The sequence below is a fragment of the Cyphomyrmex costatus genome, unplaced genomic scaffold (assembly GCF_001594065.2).
Source record: "Cyphomyrmex costatus isolate MS0001 unplaced genomic scaffold, Ccosl1.0 scaffold91, whole genome shotgun sequence".
NCBI lineage: Eukaryota > Metazoa > Arthropoda > Insecta > Hymenoptera > Formicidae > Cyphomyrmex > Cyphomyrmex costatus.
The window spans coordinates 131716-146713 of NW_017280495.1; the positions used below are offsets into that span (position 1 = coordinate 131716).

General features: G+C 30.0%; 2 protein-coding genes across 3 annotated transcripts; one reads left to right on the top strand and one right to left on the bottom strand.

Annotated features, from left to right (window-relative positions):
- Nucleotides 1-917: 917 nt before the first annotated feature.
- On the bottom strand, nt 918-2662 carry LOC108781842 (uncharacterized). Of its 2 annotated transcripts, none has more exons than XM_018549943.1 (4): nt 2285-2662; nt 2051-2165; nt 1522-1715; nt 918-1266 (listed from the first exon to the last, which is right to left on the bottom strand). In XM_018549943.1, the coding sequence occupies exons 1-4, from the start codon at nt 2453-2455 to the stop codon at nt 928-930; spliced, it is 819 nt and encodes a 272-aa protein (XP_018405445.1). In that variant the 5' UTR covers nt 2456-2662; the 3' UTR covers nt 918-927. The 2 variants fall into 2 exon arrangements, with proteins under 2 accessions (XP_018405445.1, XP_018405444.1); XM_018549942.1 differs by having other exon boundaries at nt 1522-1799.
- Nucleotides 2663-7890: 5228 nt separating this feature from the next.
- On the top strand, nt 7891-13263 carry LOC108781822 (putative cystathionine gamma-lyase 2). Its single transcript, XM_018549907.1, has 8 exons — nt 7891-7934; nt 9661-9821; nt 11327-11614; nt 11745-11876; nt 11970-12105; nt 12172-12324; nt 12570-12735; nt 13078-13263. The coding sequence occupies exons 2-8, from the start codon at nt 9684-9686 to the stop codon at nt 13217-13219; spliced, it is 1155 nt and encodes a 384-aa protein (XP_018405409.1). The 5' UTR covers nt 7891-7934; nt 9661-9683; the 3' UTR covers nt 13220-13263.
- The last annotated feature ends 1735 nt before the right edge of the window (nt 13264-14998 follow it).

A 14998-nucleotide genomic window follows, 5' to 3' on the forward strand; every position in this document is an offset into this window, starting at 1 on the left:
TGCTACGTAATGAGTGTAACAAGCGACAAAATGCACTGTATCGGAAAAACTGCAAATTAATGCAATTTTAATCTATTTAGCAAGAGTGTGAAATTGACAAAAATCTCCGTTTGGAGAAATATCAGTTCTCTTTTCTTTTTTCATAGAGAAAGAGACGTGACATAAATCTTTGTATAATATAAAATATTTATATATAATATATACAATATATAATACAATATTCTTCTATAAATAGATTTAAATATATAATATTGCACAAATCCTTCTCCATAACTTTATATATTGTACTATTATCGACTTTCAGTGATGGGCTTCCCACAAAACAATAAAAACGATCAAATCAAATGACATTTTGATTAAATATCTATATTGTCATTAGTTTTACGTCTATTTCTTCTACAAATTTGAACTTGTTCGTTGTATGTTAATTTATGTATAAATATATACATATACAAATTATGCGATTGCATTCAGAAAAGACGTAAAAGCTTCGCAATTTTTGATATTAAAAATATTCTCCTTAATATATGTACATATACATACTTCAAAACCTAATAGCTCAGTCTGTAATATAATTATATTAACATAAAAGTTTTCAAAAACTCGATATCTCTCTTATAAAGTATAGTTTGATTTGAAAATTATATATTGCTGAATAAGCTTGTTTTTGTCTCGTTATTATTTCTCAGTTATTACTTTATATTAAATTTGATCAAAGATGCTAAATATGCGCGCGTGTGTGGAAATATCATCAATTATTTAATAGAAAAAGAATAATTTGATTTTTATAGTATTTACTGTAAATGTAATTTTTATAGCGCGATTGAAAATAAGGAGTTGTTTGCAGTAATTAATACTTGTATTATTGCATTATTACATTATGTTAAGATTTTAAAATCACATCTCACAAAGTCGAAACGTCGTGATTTAAATGGAACGACTAGATAATTCTTTATGATGTTCAGGTGGAAGAATTGTGTACATCACTAGTTCATTTGGCATGAATACCATAATGTTCTTCGAAAAGTTGATATTGCTATAAAACTTCTTCTTATATGATCTATGTTTTTTCTTTATGTAATATAATGATATTGCAGGCCCTACTATGGCGATGAAAGGACCAGCTAAAGCCGCTATATACTTGAGATACAGATGTCCAATGTGAGAGAGAATATTCTTCGCCTGTTGAAACGTTTCAGATTTATATGTAGATGACAGTTGTTTAGTTTCTTCAGAACAATCAGAGGCTTGAGTGTAATCCACAGTCTATGATTTTATCAACGCATTTCATATTTATATCAGAAATGTATTGTACATTCCCAGTAAACACCAACTCTTTTTCCACACACAATAATAACACATAATATCAATGTTATAATTTACTTAACAATGAAACTGGTATCTATCACATGTGTTATACTGTTAAGAAAGAAATTATAATATTGATGTAATATTACTGTTAGTGTTTTTACCAAGTTGTCGCTCACTGGTATTATATTACATAATCGTAGAAAATATTACCCTAGCGTCTATTGGTATGGTTTTAATATGGGTCTGTGGCAATTTAAAGCCATCCACATCCCACCATCTAGGAAGTAATTCCTTGCGTAATCCAGGATCAGTTAATATATCATTCTCTGGTATGTCAGGCGGCGTGGGTAAAATGTCTATATTGTTTTCCATGCATGTGGCGATAGTGAACAGAGGTAACAGATCTGAAACTCGTTGCTTGGCCATGAAATTACAGCCAATATTGCAGACACACTGATCATTCGGATTTATGTAAGCCTCGGAACACGCTGTCACAAATGGCACAAAAGCAATTTTACAGATCATACAAAATATGTACAATTACATGCTTGAATTACAAGCTCAATAAGAAATAATACAGAAGCAATTTTAAAGAAAAAAAAAAGAATGTAGATTTTTCTGGATATACATATACAATAAATGTAACAAAACTGTGTTTACCGTTAATATCTCAGAAAATTGCGAAGCTAAATACTTTCATACTCTTAAAAAATAAAACACAATTATAAATGCTACATACAAGCCTCGCATGCGTTCCTAATAGTGCCATTCAAACGGTCTTCCTCCCATTTGTAACGCGAGTTGATTAGATTGAAAAACCTGCAGCCTCGTTGACAGCAAGACTTTATGTAGCTCTAAAATGGAATAATTTATTGTGCAAACAAATATAAGATATAAAAATAAACATATACATATATATATATATATATATATACGTATACATAAAATTCAGCATTACACAGTTAACACATACATTTGGAAAACCAGTAACTGTATTTTCGCACAAATTGCAGGGATCCTTAAAATTTAATATATCAGAAGACGTTACGACTGTATCTCGATTGTGTGTGTTGACTACGTCCTCGAGAGTCAGTTCTACGATGAGCAACACCAGCGACGTAAAAATTTCCATGGTTCCTTTCATCTTTGGAGATGTTTCGAGTTTCGTTTTCCTGATTTCTGCTTTTTTCTATCTCTTTCTCAAGGAGGTAAATGTTTTGGTCCGTGGAATTGGTGGAATTTCTGCACCCTTGTTCACGTTTACCCTCACCACTGATGCCACATGATCGATACTGCGTTAATGATCACATCAGGGTCGAGACGATCATCCACCGAATTCACGGAGGCAACAACGACAGCTTCAAATTAACAAACAGACGATCATTCAGATTTCTATCCTAATGAGAAGTACAGTGCGACGCAATTAATTTATTTACCTTAATCATTTGAAATTTACATTTTAGGTTTTCGTATTCATCAATAAATGAAAAATAAAAAGTCTTTTTACTCGAAAATCTCTTGTCAAATCTTGTGTCGGGGTAACAGATTAAAAATCTGATTTCTCTTGTGTTAAATTATTAAATACTACATTAATTTCGAATCGATTGTAGCTTTCTAACTAGATTATGTATTTTAATAATAAATCTAAACGAAAAAGAAGCAAAAATCAAGAAAATAAATATATACATATAACACATGTATATTTAAAACATAAAATATATAAAAATTTTTAGAAACTTTTAAATGAGATATATATGGACTAATGAACCTCATTTTACTATTACCAGATACTTTACTGAAGTGCATTTAACACGCATGCGTGAAGAAATGGTCCATTTAATAACTGGATTGACTAGAGATTGGGGGTGCGTTTGAAGAACATTTTGAACTTACCGTCAGCACTGATTGTATTCCATAAAACGTATGATGTAGGTATTATTTTATCCTTATTATTATAATTCGCAAATTTTTAAATAAGGAAAACACGATACATCATGCGCTTTACGGATCCCTCTATTCTTAAAAAGAATCATACGAAAATCTAGGGGAATACTATAGTATACGTTACACATACTATATTATTGTGTTTCATTAGTTTTTCGTATTCTTTTAAAAAATAAGACGATTCGATCATTTTATCTGTGAGTGCAGTCCAATACTTTTAACGCTGCAAATGCTTCGAAGCATTTATAGTCAATTCAGAAAATCCTTTTTTCTGATTGGTCAATGAAGCTTTTGCAATATCAAGTGAATCGCGCCCTTTATTATTCATTAAATTCATTTAAAACAAGGATAAAATCTCAGAAACAGATAATTTATAAAGAATACAATCATATTTCATTAATTCTGAATTTATTTTTAGATGCGAAAAGTATTCTTTTTCTGAAATGTTTTGAAAAAATTCTTTTTTTGTGTGTGAATTTACATATTCGTATCCAATCCTGTAAACTGCGCGTTGAATTTAATTTTATTAGTCTTAAAACACAATCCTAACAGAATTACAGTAATAACATTACAAATTAAATTGACAAGCAATTTAACAATGTTTTTAATAGATGCGATACTTATAATAGACATCTTAGAAAGACCTTAATAATTTAATACTGATAAGTATCATCATTATTTTCTCGAAAAGAGCTCTGTGAATGCAAAATATGATTGTAAATATTTTATAAGTCTGATCGTTATGACGTATAACGGTATAAAACATAAATTTAATGCCATGCAGGGAATCGCAGTTTTCTGTGAGTAAGAAATTATATTGGATCATCAGTAGTTTGTAGATCTTTACATGTTTAATCTTTTTTTTTGCTTAGGTGGATCAAAATCATAATGAATGGTCGACTTGATATGCACGCATATGTATGATACATACATCTGCAACAATTTTGTGTAACATGAGCGCGTCAGAGACACGTAAAGTGAACTTCGTACGATCGTAGTACCATGTTGCATTAAGATTACCTCCAATTAATAATACTGATAGCCTGCATTAATATTTTTAATATTTTTATAATTAATTATTTTTACGCAATTATAATACACAAAAAATAAATATTAATTATATTGTATATCATAACGTATATTTTAATGTATATGTATACTACTGTATATGTATTTTTGAAAAATACAAAATATAATATTACTTACGTAGTATATAATAACATAGTAGAAAAATACGTTGTGGTATTATAATCGTACTACTGGATTAGGGAAAGTCTTTTTACAAGTTGGACCATAATTAGAATATTTTTTACAAACCTTTTATTATACCAACTACGTGTCGTTTTGATCGATGACGTTTTACCATTCTTCGGGTAGAACAATTATTCCATTTGTGTAAAACTTCTGTGATTTCTTGGTAAAAAGCCGAGATAATCGGCTATTTGTAAAAAGACTTTCTCCCTAACACATTAATAATATACATATATACCGTAATTTCACACAACTATAGTCCTTTGCCATAACCATAACTACAGTCTAAACACCTGTGCTCACGAAAACACTGATATTCATCATGTTTTGTGCGTGCGGATGTTTGCACCATACTTTTGGCATAGGGCCATAGTTGTGTGAAATTACGGTACTTATACATATATCCTAAATGCAAATTAAATCGATACTTCATGTTAGAGATGTGTGATATGCATTTTCTTGTATCGCACATCTCTACATGACGTACGTATCGATTTAAAGGTAGGTATATTCTGTATTTTTCTTCTCATATCAATACGAAAAAGATACATGTATCGTTATGAGAAAAAAAACGATTTTTTAATAAAAATGTCAGTTAGAAATTGCCTTCAAAGATCATTTATAATCGACAAAAATTTTGCAAAAAATCATATTTTGTCGCATAACGATATGTCGCACGTCGTGTGTATCGATACGCATATCGTACATTCCTACTTCATATTAGCATATATTTATCACAATATCGGCTAGGTGGTTGATATCGTTGCAAGTTATTTAAACAGTTTATTGCCGATCAGGTCATTTCAGTTTTAGCAGATATTCAGCGGTATCAGCATCAACGTAAGTGAATCTTGCTTGTGACTCTCAAGTAGATTCTCTTAGACATAAAAAGTATTTCCTATCAATATTTGATAAAAGTATTTCATTGACTGAATTGTAAAAGTTTACTGTCAAGAATATAGCCTCTTCGAATAGCTACATTTTTCGCCGGGCACGTCCGAACAAGATGAGTACAGAAAGTAACTGAGAAGGATCTCGAACAAAAAAGAAAAATGCTCTCTCAACTAATTGTAAGTTTAAATTCTATACGAACGAACGCTTCAATCTCTAAAAAAAAAGAATACTTCTTTTCCTTTTCTTAACGTATATAAACAACGAGACAAGATTGTGCCTTCTAATTTGCAATTGTCAATTTGAATTTTTATCGAAGATTTATTGCATCTCACTTTTTACTTCACGTAAATGTATTATCTCGTAAGTTGCAAGTTGTTATCGTGCGTGTTGTTCAGTATAAATAGACTGCAATAGAATTATGTTAATCTTAATTAGTCTATTTATTACGTTTACTTCGTGGATGATCGAAAGACTAAAAACACGCACGATAACAACTTGCATTTAAAACATCGTAAAAAGTAATATAAAAAATAAGATGCGATAAATCTTCGATAAAAAATTAAAAACTAAAATTGAGCGCGACTAACGTTATTATTATTTTATCATTATTGATAAATATTGGGAGTACAAATTAGTTCGGTCCATTTTCTAAAAGATGATCGCCTCCAAAGACGAGTCATTTTTTCAAAATGGAATTTGAAAATTGCCTGAGAGATGGGAAAAAGTATAGTAGCCAGCGATGGACAATACTTTAATTAATCTGTTCATTCATTTTGTTTTGAAATAAATGCATTTTTGAACACAAAAAACGGACCGAACTAATTTGTACACCTATATAAATAATATATAAATAACGTCAAAATAAGTAATATGGTGCTAAAGTTTACAATAAAACACGCATACGTTAAATACAGTTTTCTCGTCGCATTCGCAACATCGGCTTGCGTTTACACAACAAACAGGTCACATAGTGGAATGATTTCTTTCTACCTGAAAGGCGATTCTAAGCATTTTTTGCTAGCATTAAAATTGTTCGTTTTCTCTGAATCTTTAGGCGGTTGCGGATCGCAAGCTGAATTGCCGTAAGTATATTAAAGAAATGTGTATTTAAAAATATATAATAGTTTGAACTAATTTTCCTCATTTTAGATCCTTAATGTCGCACGAGACCATGCCGAAAGATATGCGAGCACGATTGGGCTTAACTGATCAATTGATTCGATTATCTGTTGATCTTGAAAGTGAAAACGATCTCATAGCCGATCTTAAACAAACATTGGATGATTGCTAATGAATGAATGAATGTAATCAAATAACCGGAAAAATAATTCAATGACCGGTATTTTAATTTGTACTAATTTTCATATAAAAATACATAATATCAAGTTTCCATATATCGTTGAATGTTTATCAAACTTTGTTATCACAGTAGATATATAGAAATTTTGTTTCTGTGTAAAATTCTTTTATACATTTTGCAGTCTTATATATTAGGAATACTTGTCTCTCAGTTAGAAATGACTGTAAATTCGACGTCGAATTGACATTGATTTTACATTGATTAACGGTCACTTCAATATAGAATAATACGGCAATCAAACCTTCTAATAAAACATATATGATCACTCCCGATTCCTTTTTGTTTATTATATCTGTCAGCATTTCTGAATATGTAAATACACGTATTTTCAAGTTTAAAAATAAAATAAATTACAACAATACAACTAGATAACATGCTCAAATAATTTAAATAAAATAATAAATATTCATATGGGCTATTACGAGCTAAGCAAGATGTTTAATGCTAATTACTTATTTAAAATTTATATAAATAATAACTACAAATAAAATCGATCCTTATCAGGTCGTTATCAATCAAAGTGACAATAATTACAAGGTATGATCCGTGGCTATAAATTTGATAGTTGGAATAAATGAAAAAAAAAAGGATGTTCCTGCAATTTTCTCTCACACGTCTTATAGATAATGAATAATCAGATGTGTATTTGTGACATAAAGTATCGATTTAAATTTGTATTCTCTTTTTTTTTTTTTAATATCAATGGTATCGTTACGAGAGAAAACGATTTTTTTGCGAAAATGTCGGTTAAGAATTGCTTTTTTGACAGCAACTTGGAACCCATCATATTTTCGCAACAAAAATTTTTTTTGCGTAACACTTATTGCATCCCTGTTTCATATTAGCATATATCATGATATATCGTTGCATCAGATGTTATATCAGTCAATACAGAGGTCTATTCACTATCTTGCTTGGAATATTCAAAAATTTTTGCACATAAAATAAAATCAATACAATACAAATACGAGCGTTGAAGAGAAAGAAAGAGAAAGTGTTGAGTGTGAAAAGTGTAAACGTGAACAGATCATTACCCCACCACAGAGGGCAGAATACTTTATCCATTTTCTTCTTTATCAACCACGCGGTTATCAACTTTGCAAATTATTTAAGTAGCTTGTCACCGGTCAAATTATTTCAGTTTCAACAGATATTCAGTGGTATCGATATTAAAGTGAGTTTTGTTAATGACTGTCAAGTATTGGATTAAGAAAGATTGGAAGAAAAAATCTGTAGCCTTTTGTTAGCTCAAAACTATATATACAATACCTTTGTCAAAAATAAACAATTTAAATTTAAAAAGAGGTTTTAAAGATTGAATTTTTGCTCTTAAAAGATTTTTATAATTTTTTAGTTCATGTAAATTTGGTAATTTTTACATATAGAAAACTATTTACAAGCTGAAAAAAGGGAAATTTTTCTTCTCAATTTGTGGGTCTGTCATGCCAAATAAGAATTTGCGAAAATTTTCGACTAAGTAGCATAAAATCTTAGTTTTTTCTAAAAAATTGTTTTAAAAAAATGCTTCTACAATTTTTTGTTCCTGAATTATTCATAAGTTAAGTAAAGGAACATTTTGATTTCAATTGAATAAAAACCTAATATTTGTTTTCAGTTTCGGCCGGTAAAAAAATAATTTCGATCGAATTCTGACAAAGAATTCTGATAAGAATCTTATTGAATCATACATTTGAAATTAAACAAATAGAAAATCCTGGTCATAAATTCTTACACGGATGCAAGAGGTCCGGATTCAATATATAGTCGAGATAATATTTTTCGTAACAAATAAATTAATTTACAGATGTCTATATTTATATTGAGATTTTTCTAATAGATGTCTATTAAACATTAAAAATTTAATTGTAATATTTCAGTAGTTTAGCTGCGTTTTTAAATCCGGCGCGCAGTAAATATGCCTACAAATATATGATATGCATGTACATTGTTGTAGTATATAATAGCTGTAAATTAATTTTCATCGAATTATTTAAGCATTTAAAAGATCCATCTTCAACCGTTATGGCCAGAATTTCTAACTTTCTATTTTTTGAATATTCTCAAAATATTATAATTATTTTAATTTTTTAAATAATATTTATATAACGTTCTAGGAATATTTTGCGCCTATAGGGCGTCTTCTACTTTGAACTTGACAGTTTTAATTTTTTAATTTTTATCGAAGATACATATATTGTACTTCACTTTTTACGTCACATAAATGTGTTTTAGGCCCTTGTGGGCCTATGCGAAATGTTATCTACCTCGGCGTTTCGTTTCGGCCTCTACTACTGGACTCAACAGTAAGGCATCGTAGTGGGAGCCTGCCTCAGACATCTGGAAGAGTCTTAGATCGAGGTTCTATATGAAAAAATTTCGCGTGTCTCGAATACATGCGAGAATTGGCGCGAATCTCTTCCTTTTGGACCTCTGGTGGCGGGCCGCCACAGTGTTATCTCTTAAGTTGCAAGTTGTTATTGTACGTGTTATTCTTATAAATAGACTATGTTAAAATTTTGTTTATTTTTTTTTTTTTTTAATTAATTGGTCTATTTCTTACTTTTACTCCGTGGATTAAGGACTGAGCGACATGCACGTATAGTAACAACTTGCATTTAAAAGAACGTAAAAAGTAAGAGGCAATAAATATTTAGTTAAAATTAAAAAACTAAAATTACGTTCGACAAATTACTATTATATTATTATTACTATAAATATATTAATAAAAAAAATTGTTCGATGATGTAGATAAAACTCCTGTTTAGGGAACTTTGTATATGTCCAGGTTTCAGGTCAAAGTGGTATAAACGGGGTTCCCTAAACAAGGAGTTTCACCGAATAATATTTCTATTAATTATAGCAAATTAATAATAAATTACATCTTTAATTAATATTTGCAGAACAATTTTTTACCGAATAGACTATGACTTCAACGGAAACAGGTTTCGCGACGACAGCTATCCATGCTGGGCAAGATCCTGGTCAGTGGAATCATTATGCGGTTGTACCACCTTTGGTGATGTCGACTACTTTTATGCAGGATGATCCAGCACAGCTTGGAGTAAGTACTAATAAATAAATGTCCGACTTATCAAATCCATTTATGTATTATATAACTCTTAGCTCTCTCTTAATTAATTAATGTCACTTATAGCTAGCAAAAATTGCATTAAATTTCTATTGCCATTAATAAAGTTAAAGTTACATACAAGCTGTAGAAATAGAATATTTTTTTATAAATTTATTTACATTATGTACTTTCTGTCGAAAGGTTGAAGCAAATAGGTAACAGATAAATAAAACAAATAAAAAACAGGTAAATGAAACAAATGAGAAACAAATAAACAAAAAAGAAAAAGGAATAACTTGGTAATTTAATAATAACTAAATAAATGGTGATTTATCAATGAAAATGAGAATAAAAAATGTGCTGTTATCGAAGCAAGTATATATTTCTGTATAATAACTAGTAAAATGTAAGCTGAAATATAAGAAATATTTTTGAAGCTTTCACGGGTATTTTCTTTAAAGGTGCTACGTATTTGCGGATTATTGTCATGTCATATGATCCATTGCTAATGCCACCCAGTAAACTGTAGTTATTTTGACGTTGATAGTTAATCATTTTGAATTATTTAAGTCATGTGACCTATTTATGACGAAATAATGATGTCACCTATTTAATCAATTAATGACGTCATTTATTTACTACGTATTAATAACGTTACATCAATCAAATGACTAATCGATAACGCTATTAATAATTAATTAATATAACGTTATTTATTATATGTTGTTAATAACACGAAAATAACGATGTACTTTCGACATCGATTATTATGACATTATGAGATTGTTACAAATCCACGTCGTTTTTATGATAATAGTCCATAAGATTTGTCAACAATGTTAATGACTACATCAAATAGATCATACTTTACTATTTGGATATCGTTTCGTGAATTTTGCCGTTCATCAGGATGAACAGCACACAGATGCAATACGCTTCTCGCTCTGATGAAGTAAATGGCACTGCAATAATATGCAAACTGAAATATAAGAATTTAATATAATTTTGAAAAATGTCCACCTTTTCTTTAATAAATTAAGGAATACATAAACAATAATATATTAAAGTATTTATGTAAATAATATAAATATAGAATCAGCGAGTACTACAACTTGGTGCTTAGTATATCATGTTTTTATGAGAATTATTAAATAACAATTTTCCAGTTCTGCAATATACTACAATTCAAAAGTCACATAACAATTCCCGTAAACCAACCAACATTTAGCCAAGGACAAATAACAATTTGATTGCATCTGTTTATCTTATTTTTACTTGCGCAGAATTATTTAGAAAAAAATATATTAAAAAACTATATCTTTTTAAATATATAGTATCAAGATGTTTTTAAATATTTTTTGGTGTTAAAATGTACTTGTACATACTACATATTTTTAAATTATCTAAATAAATTTGAATATATTTGAATGTTAAAGAAAAAAGACAATTTTGTATAATAACGATTTAATTTTAATTGGTTTATTTCATATTTATAGCGTTTTGAATATGGCAGATGCGGCAATCCTACGCGTGATGTTCTGGAGACATGCCTGGCTGCTTTAGAGAATGGCAATCATGCCTTATGCTTCTCTTCAGGATTAGGTACTCTTACTGCTATTACAGGTTTACTAGAAACAGGAAATCATCTAGTTGTCGGAGACGATCTTTACGGTGGAACTATTAATTATATCCAGAAATGTAGTAGCAAACAAGGCGTGACATATACTTTCGTTGACATGACTGATGTACAAAACGTTATAGACGCTATACAACCAAATACAAAGGTAAATAAAAAAACTAAAGCTATATATTGTTATTGATATTTTGTATCAGAATTTGATATTTTTTATTTGAAATATTATGCTCTTTAATATCAAATTAGTATTTTGCGTAAAATAATTTGTTCTATTGTAGATGATATGGCTAGAGACGCCGACGAATCCTTTGATGAAACTAACAGATATAAAGGCTGTTGCTAAAAATTTGAAATCTCGCCCAGACATTATATTAGTCGTTGATAATACGTTTTTGACATGTTACTTTCAAGTAAGTTTGACATAATTATGAGACAAATTTTATTCAATCGTACGAAGTCAATGTGAAAGAAACTGTAGCCAAAATATTGTGCTTTTAAAACAGAAACCTCTTGATCTTGGTGCCGACATAGTGATGTATTCATTGACAAAATATATGAATGGCCATGCGGATGTGATTATGGGTGCCGCTATAACGCGCCGGGATGATCTCGCGCAGAAATTGCGGTTCAATCAAACTGGTAAATCAATAAGAGATTTTCCTAGCCATTTTAAAACTTTATACAACATTTTCTTGTTCAATTTAGTTATGGGAATTGTTCCATCGCCGTTTGACTGTGCCTTGGTCAATCGTAGCTTGAAAACGCTTGAACTAAGAATGCAGAAACACATGAAGAATGGCTTAGCCGTAGCCAAGTTTCTTGATTCTCATCCTAACGTTGAAAAAGTGATTCATCCACGTACGTACAATTTTTTAGTCTCCTGTATTTATAAATGTATTATTAAAACAAGAGCATCCCGACAAGCATCAGGTTACTGTAATGTATCATACCTGTTATATTTATTACAATTATATTGTTGAGTCGGTCATTACAACTATAACATATATGTTGCAAATAACTTGCTGTTTAATGCGATATATAATTAAGTATTAATAATTAATAAAACTTTTACAATGAAATACGTGTGTGTTGTTACATTTCAGTTCTTTCATCGCATCCGCAACATCAGCTCGCAATTAAACAACAAACAGGACATAGTGGAATGGTTTCTTTCTATCTGAAAGGCAATTCTAAGCGCTTTTTGCAAGCATTGAAAGTTTTTGTTCTAGCCAAATCTTTAGGCGGTTACGAATCGCTAGCTGAATTGCCGTAAGTATATTTAACAGATATGTATTTAAAAACATAAGATCGTTTATATCAATTCAAAATTTTATATGAAAGAATAGTTAGGATCCTTTATAATCGGTAGTTTGAAATAGTTTAACATTGAAAATGACCGAATGAAGGGGGGTTGGTATGTCTATTATAATATATTTATAATATATTTCTAAATAATGTATTTATAAATAATTTATTTATAATTAAATATTAACAACGAACAACTAGCCTTTGCTCTTAGCTCTTTATTTCTATTAAATTGTTTTACTCAATCGAACATTTTGTATCAAGATTGTTGAAAAATATAGATTGAAATAATTTTCCTCATTTTAGGTCTCAAATGACGCACGAGTCTGTGCCGTTAGATATGCGAATAAAATTAGGCATAACTGATCAATTGATTCGATTATCTGTTGGCCTTGAAACCGAAAATGATCTCATAGCCGATCTCAAGCAAGCATTGGCTGCTTGTTAATGAATGAATGGATGTAATCAGATAACCGGAAAAATAATTCAATAACCGGGAATTGTAATTTGTACTAATTTTCTTATAAATAATATTAACTCTTCATATATTTTGTTGAAAATTTATCGAAATTTATTATCAATAGATATACAAAAATTTTGTTTCTGCGTAAAATTTTTTACACATTTGCAGTCTTTCTCATTAATAACACTTTTTTCCTAATGAGAAATGACTGTAAATTCGACATCGAATTGATGATTTTGACGTCGATCTAACAATGATTAACGGTCACTTCACTGGGATAATACAACAATCAAATATACTTTTTAATAAAATATATATATGATTATTCCCGATTTCTTTTGATTTATGATAATTGTATTTTTGAACAAAAATTAATGTATTTTTAAATTCAAAAATAAAATAAGTTATAACAATAAATGATTAAATAACAGGCTTAAAGAGGATAATAAATTTCCATTAGAGTTATCATGATCCAAGCGAGATGTTTAATAAAAACTTGCGCTTATTTAAAATTCATATAAACGAAAACCACAATAAATGACCCGGGCCTATTTAGTCATTATCAATCAAAGTGATAATAATTACAATATAAGATCTGTTGACATAAATTAGTCGATAGTTGCAATAAATAAAAAAAGATGTTTTGTAATTTTCCTTCGCATGTTTCATAGGTAACAAATAATCTATTGCAGCTTAATGTAAATCGTTGTATCGTCTTAATGATTCTTGTCATCGATATAATAAATTTTGCAAGAAAAATTTGCACAGATGTCATCTTCACTTATCGTATAAAAACGTGAGAAATTACAAAATTCGCATTTAGCATGAAAATATATAGCTCTCAAAAATTACTGAATTCAGAATATTCGTAACGATTTTTTCCAATGATACAAAATAATAGTAAGCAGAACTTTATTTTATGCGATGGATGCTCGATTATTACTGGATATGTGCACAAAATTTGTAAAATTAGATGCGTCGTTGATAATTTATGTGTCTATGATGAAACTGATGAAATGCATGCCTCAGATGCGTAGAATGAACTTCGTACGATCGTAATATCGTACGTGTTTCCTTATACACATTGTGTTCCTTATACACATTGTTTTCACATTCCACATTGCGTGGCGTATGTACATACACGTACGTGACGTGCGTTTGTGCGTTGCGCGTTTCGTGTTTCATATTTAACGTTCCGTGTTCCACGTTCCCCAGTGAAAAATTACTGATGTCAAATTGATGATTTCTTACTGAGAGAGTTGTGTATTATATTTTCATATCTTTCGCAATACGTGTGTGTGTGTTGTGGAAGATTATTGAAATTTTAAATACTTCAACTTTTTTATCGCTAATATAATATAAATATATATATATATATACACACACACAGGGTGTCAAGTAAGTTTTTTACTATCGCCTTTGTGTAGATAGAGCTGACTAAAGTGTACTAAAAGGTCCACTACTATTTTGCAATTTTCGCAATGGTTAACGAGATATGAATTTTTAAGTATAGTCAAATAAGCGCGTTCGCCACCAAACGTTTGGCGCGCTGTTTATGAAGAGTGGGGATGGTCTTTTAGCAAGTGCGCTGTCCTATGAGGCTTGCATTAGTGAGCGCGGAGTGAGGTTCTTGCTAGGTATTGCCCGCAAGAAAGTGGAGCTGCAGAATGCACAAATTACAAATACGAACAGACCAACGCCCCACCAGAGTGCACAATACTCTGTCCTTTTTCTTTTTTATCAGCAACGCGGTTAACAACGTTG

Bases quoted from the DNA above. Each gene is read 5' to 3' on its own strand.
- LOC108781822 (XM_018549907.1), top strand. From the start codon at position 9,684: ATGACTTCAACGGAAACAGGTTTCGCGACGACAGCTATCCATGCTGGG. The intron at 11,615-11,744 runs GTAAATAAAAAA...GTTCTATTGTAG, and splicing joins CTATACAACCAAATACAAAG to ATGATATGGCTAGAGACGCC. The intron at 11,877-11,969 runs GTAAGTTTGACA...CTTTTAAAACAG, and splicing joins TTTTGACATGTTACTTTCAA to AAACCTCTTGATCTTGGTGC.
- LOC108781842 (XM_018549942.1), bottom strand. From the start codon at position 2,455: ATGAAAGGAACCATGGAAATTTTTACGTCGCTGGTGTTGCTCATCGTA. The intron at 2,166-2,284 runs GTATGTGTTAAC...ATTCCATTTTAG, and splicing joins CAGTTACTGGTTTTCCAAAT to AGCTACATAAAGTCTTGCTG. The intron at 1,800-2,050 runs GTATGTAGCATT...CATTTGTGACAG, and splicing joins TAGGAACGCATGCGAGGCTT to CGTGTTCCGAGGCTTACATA.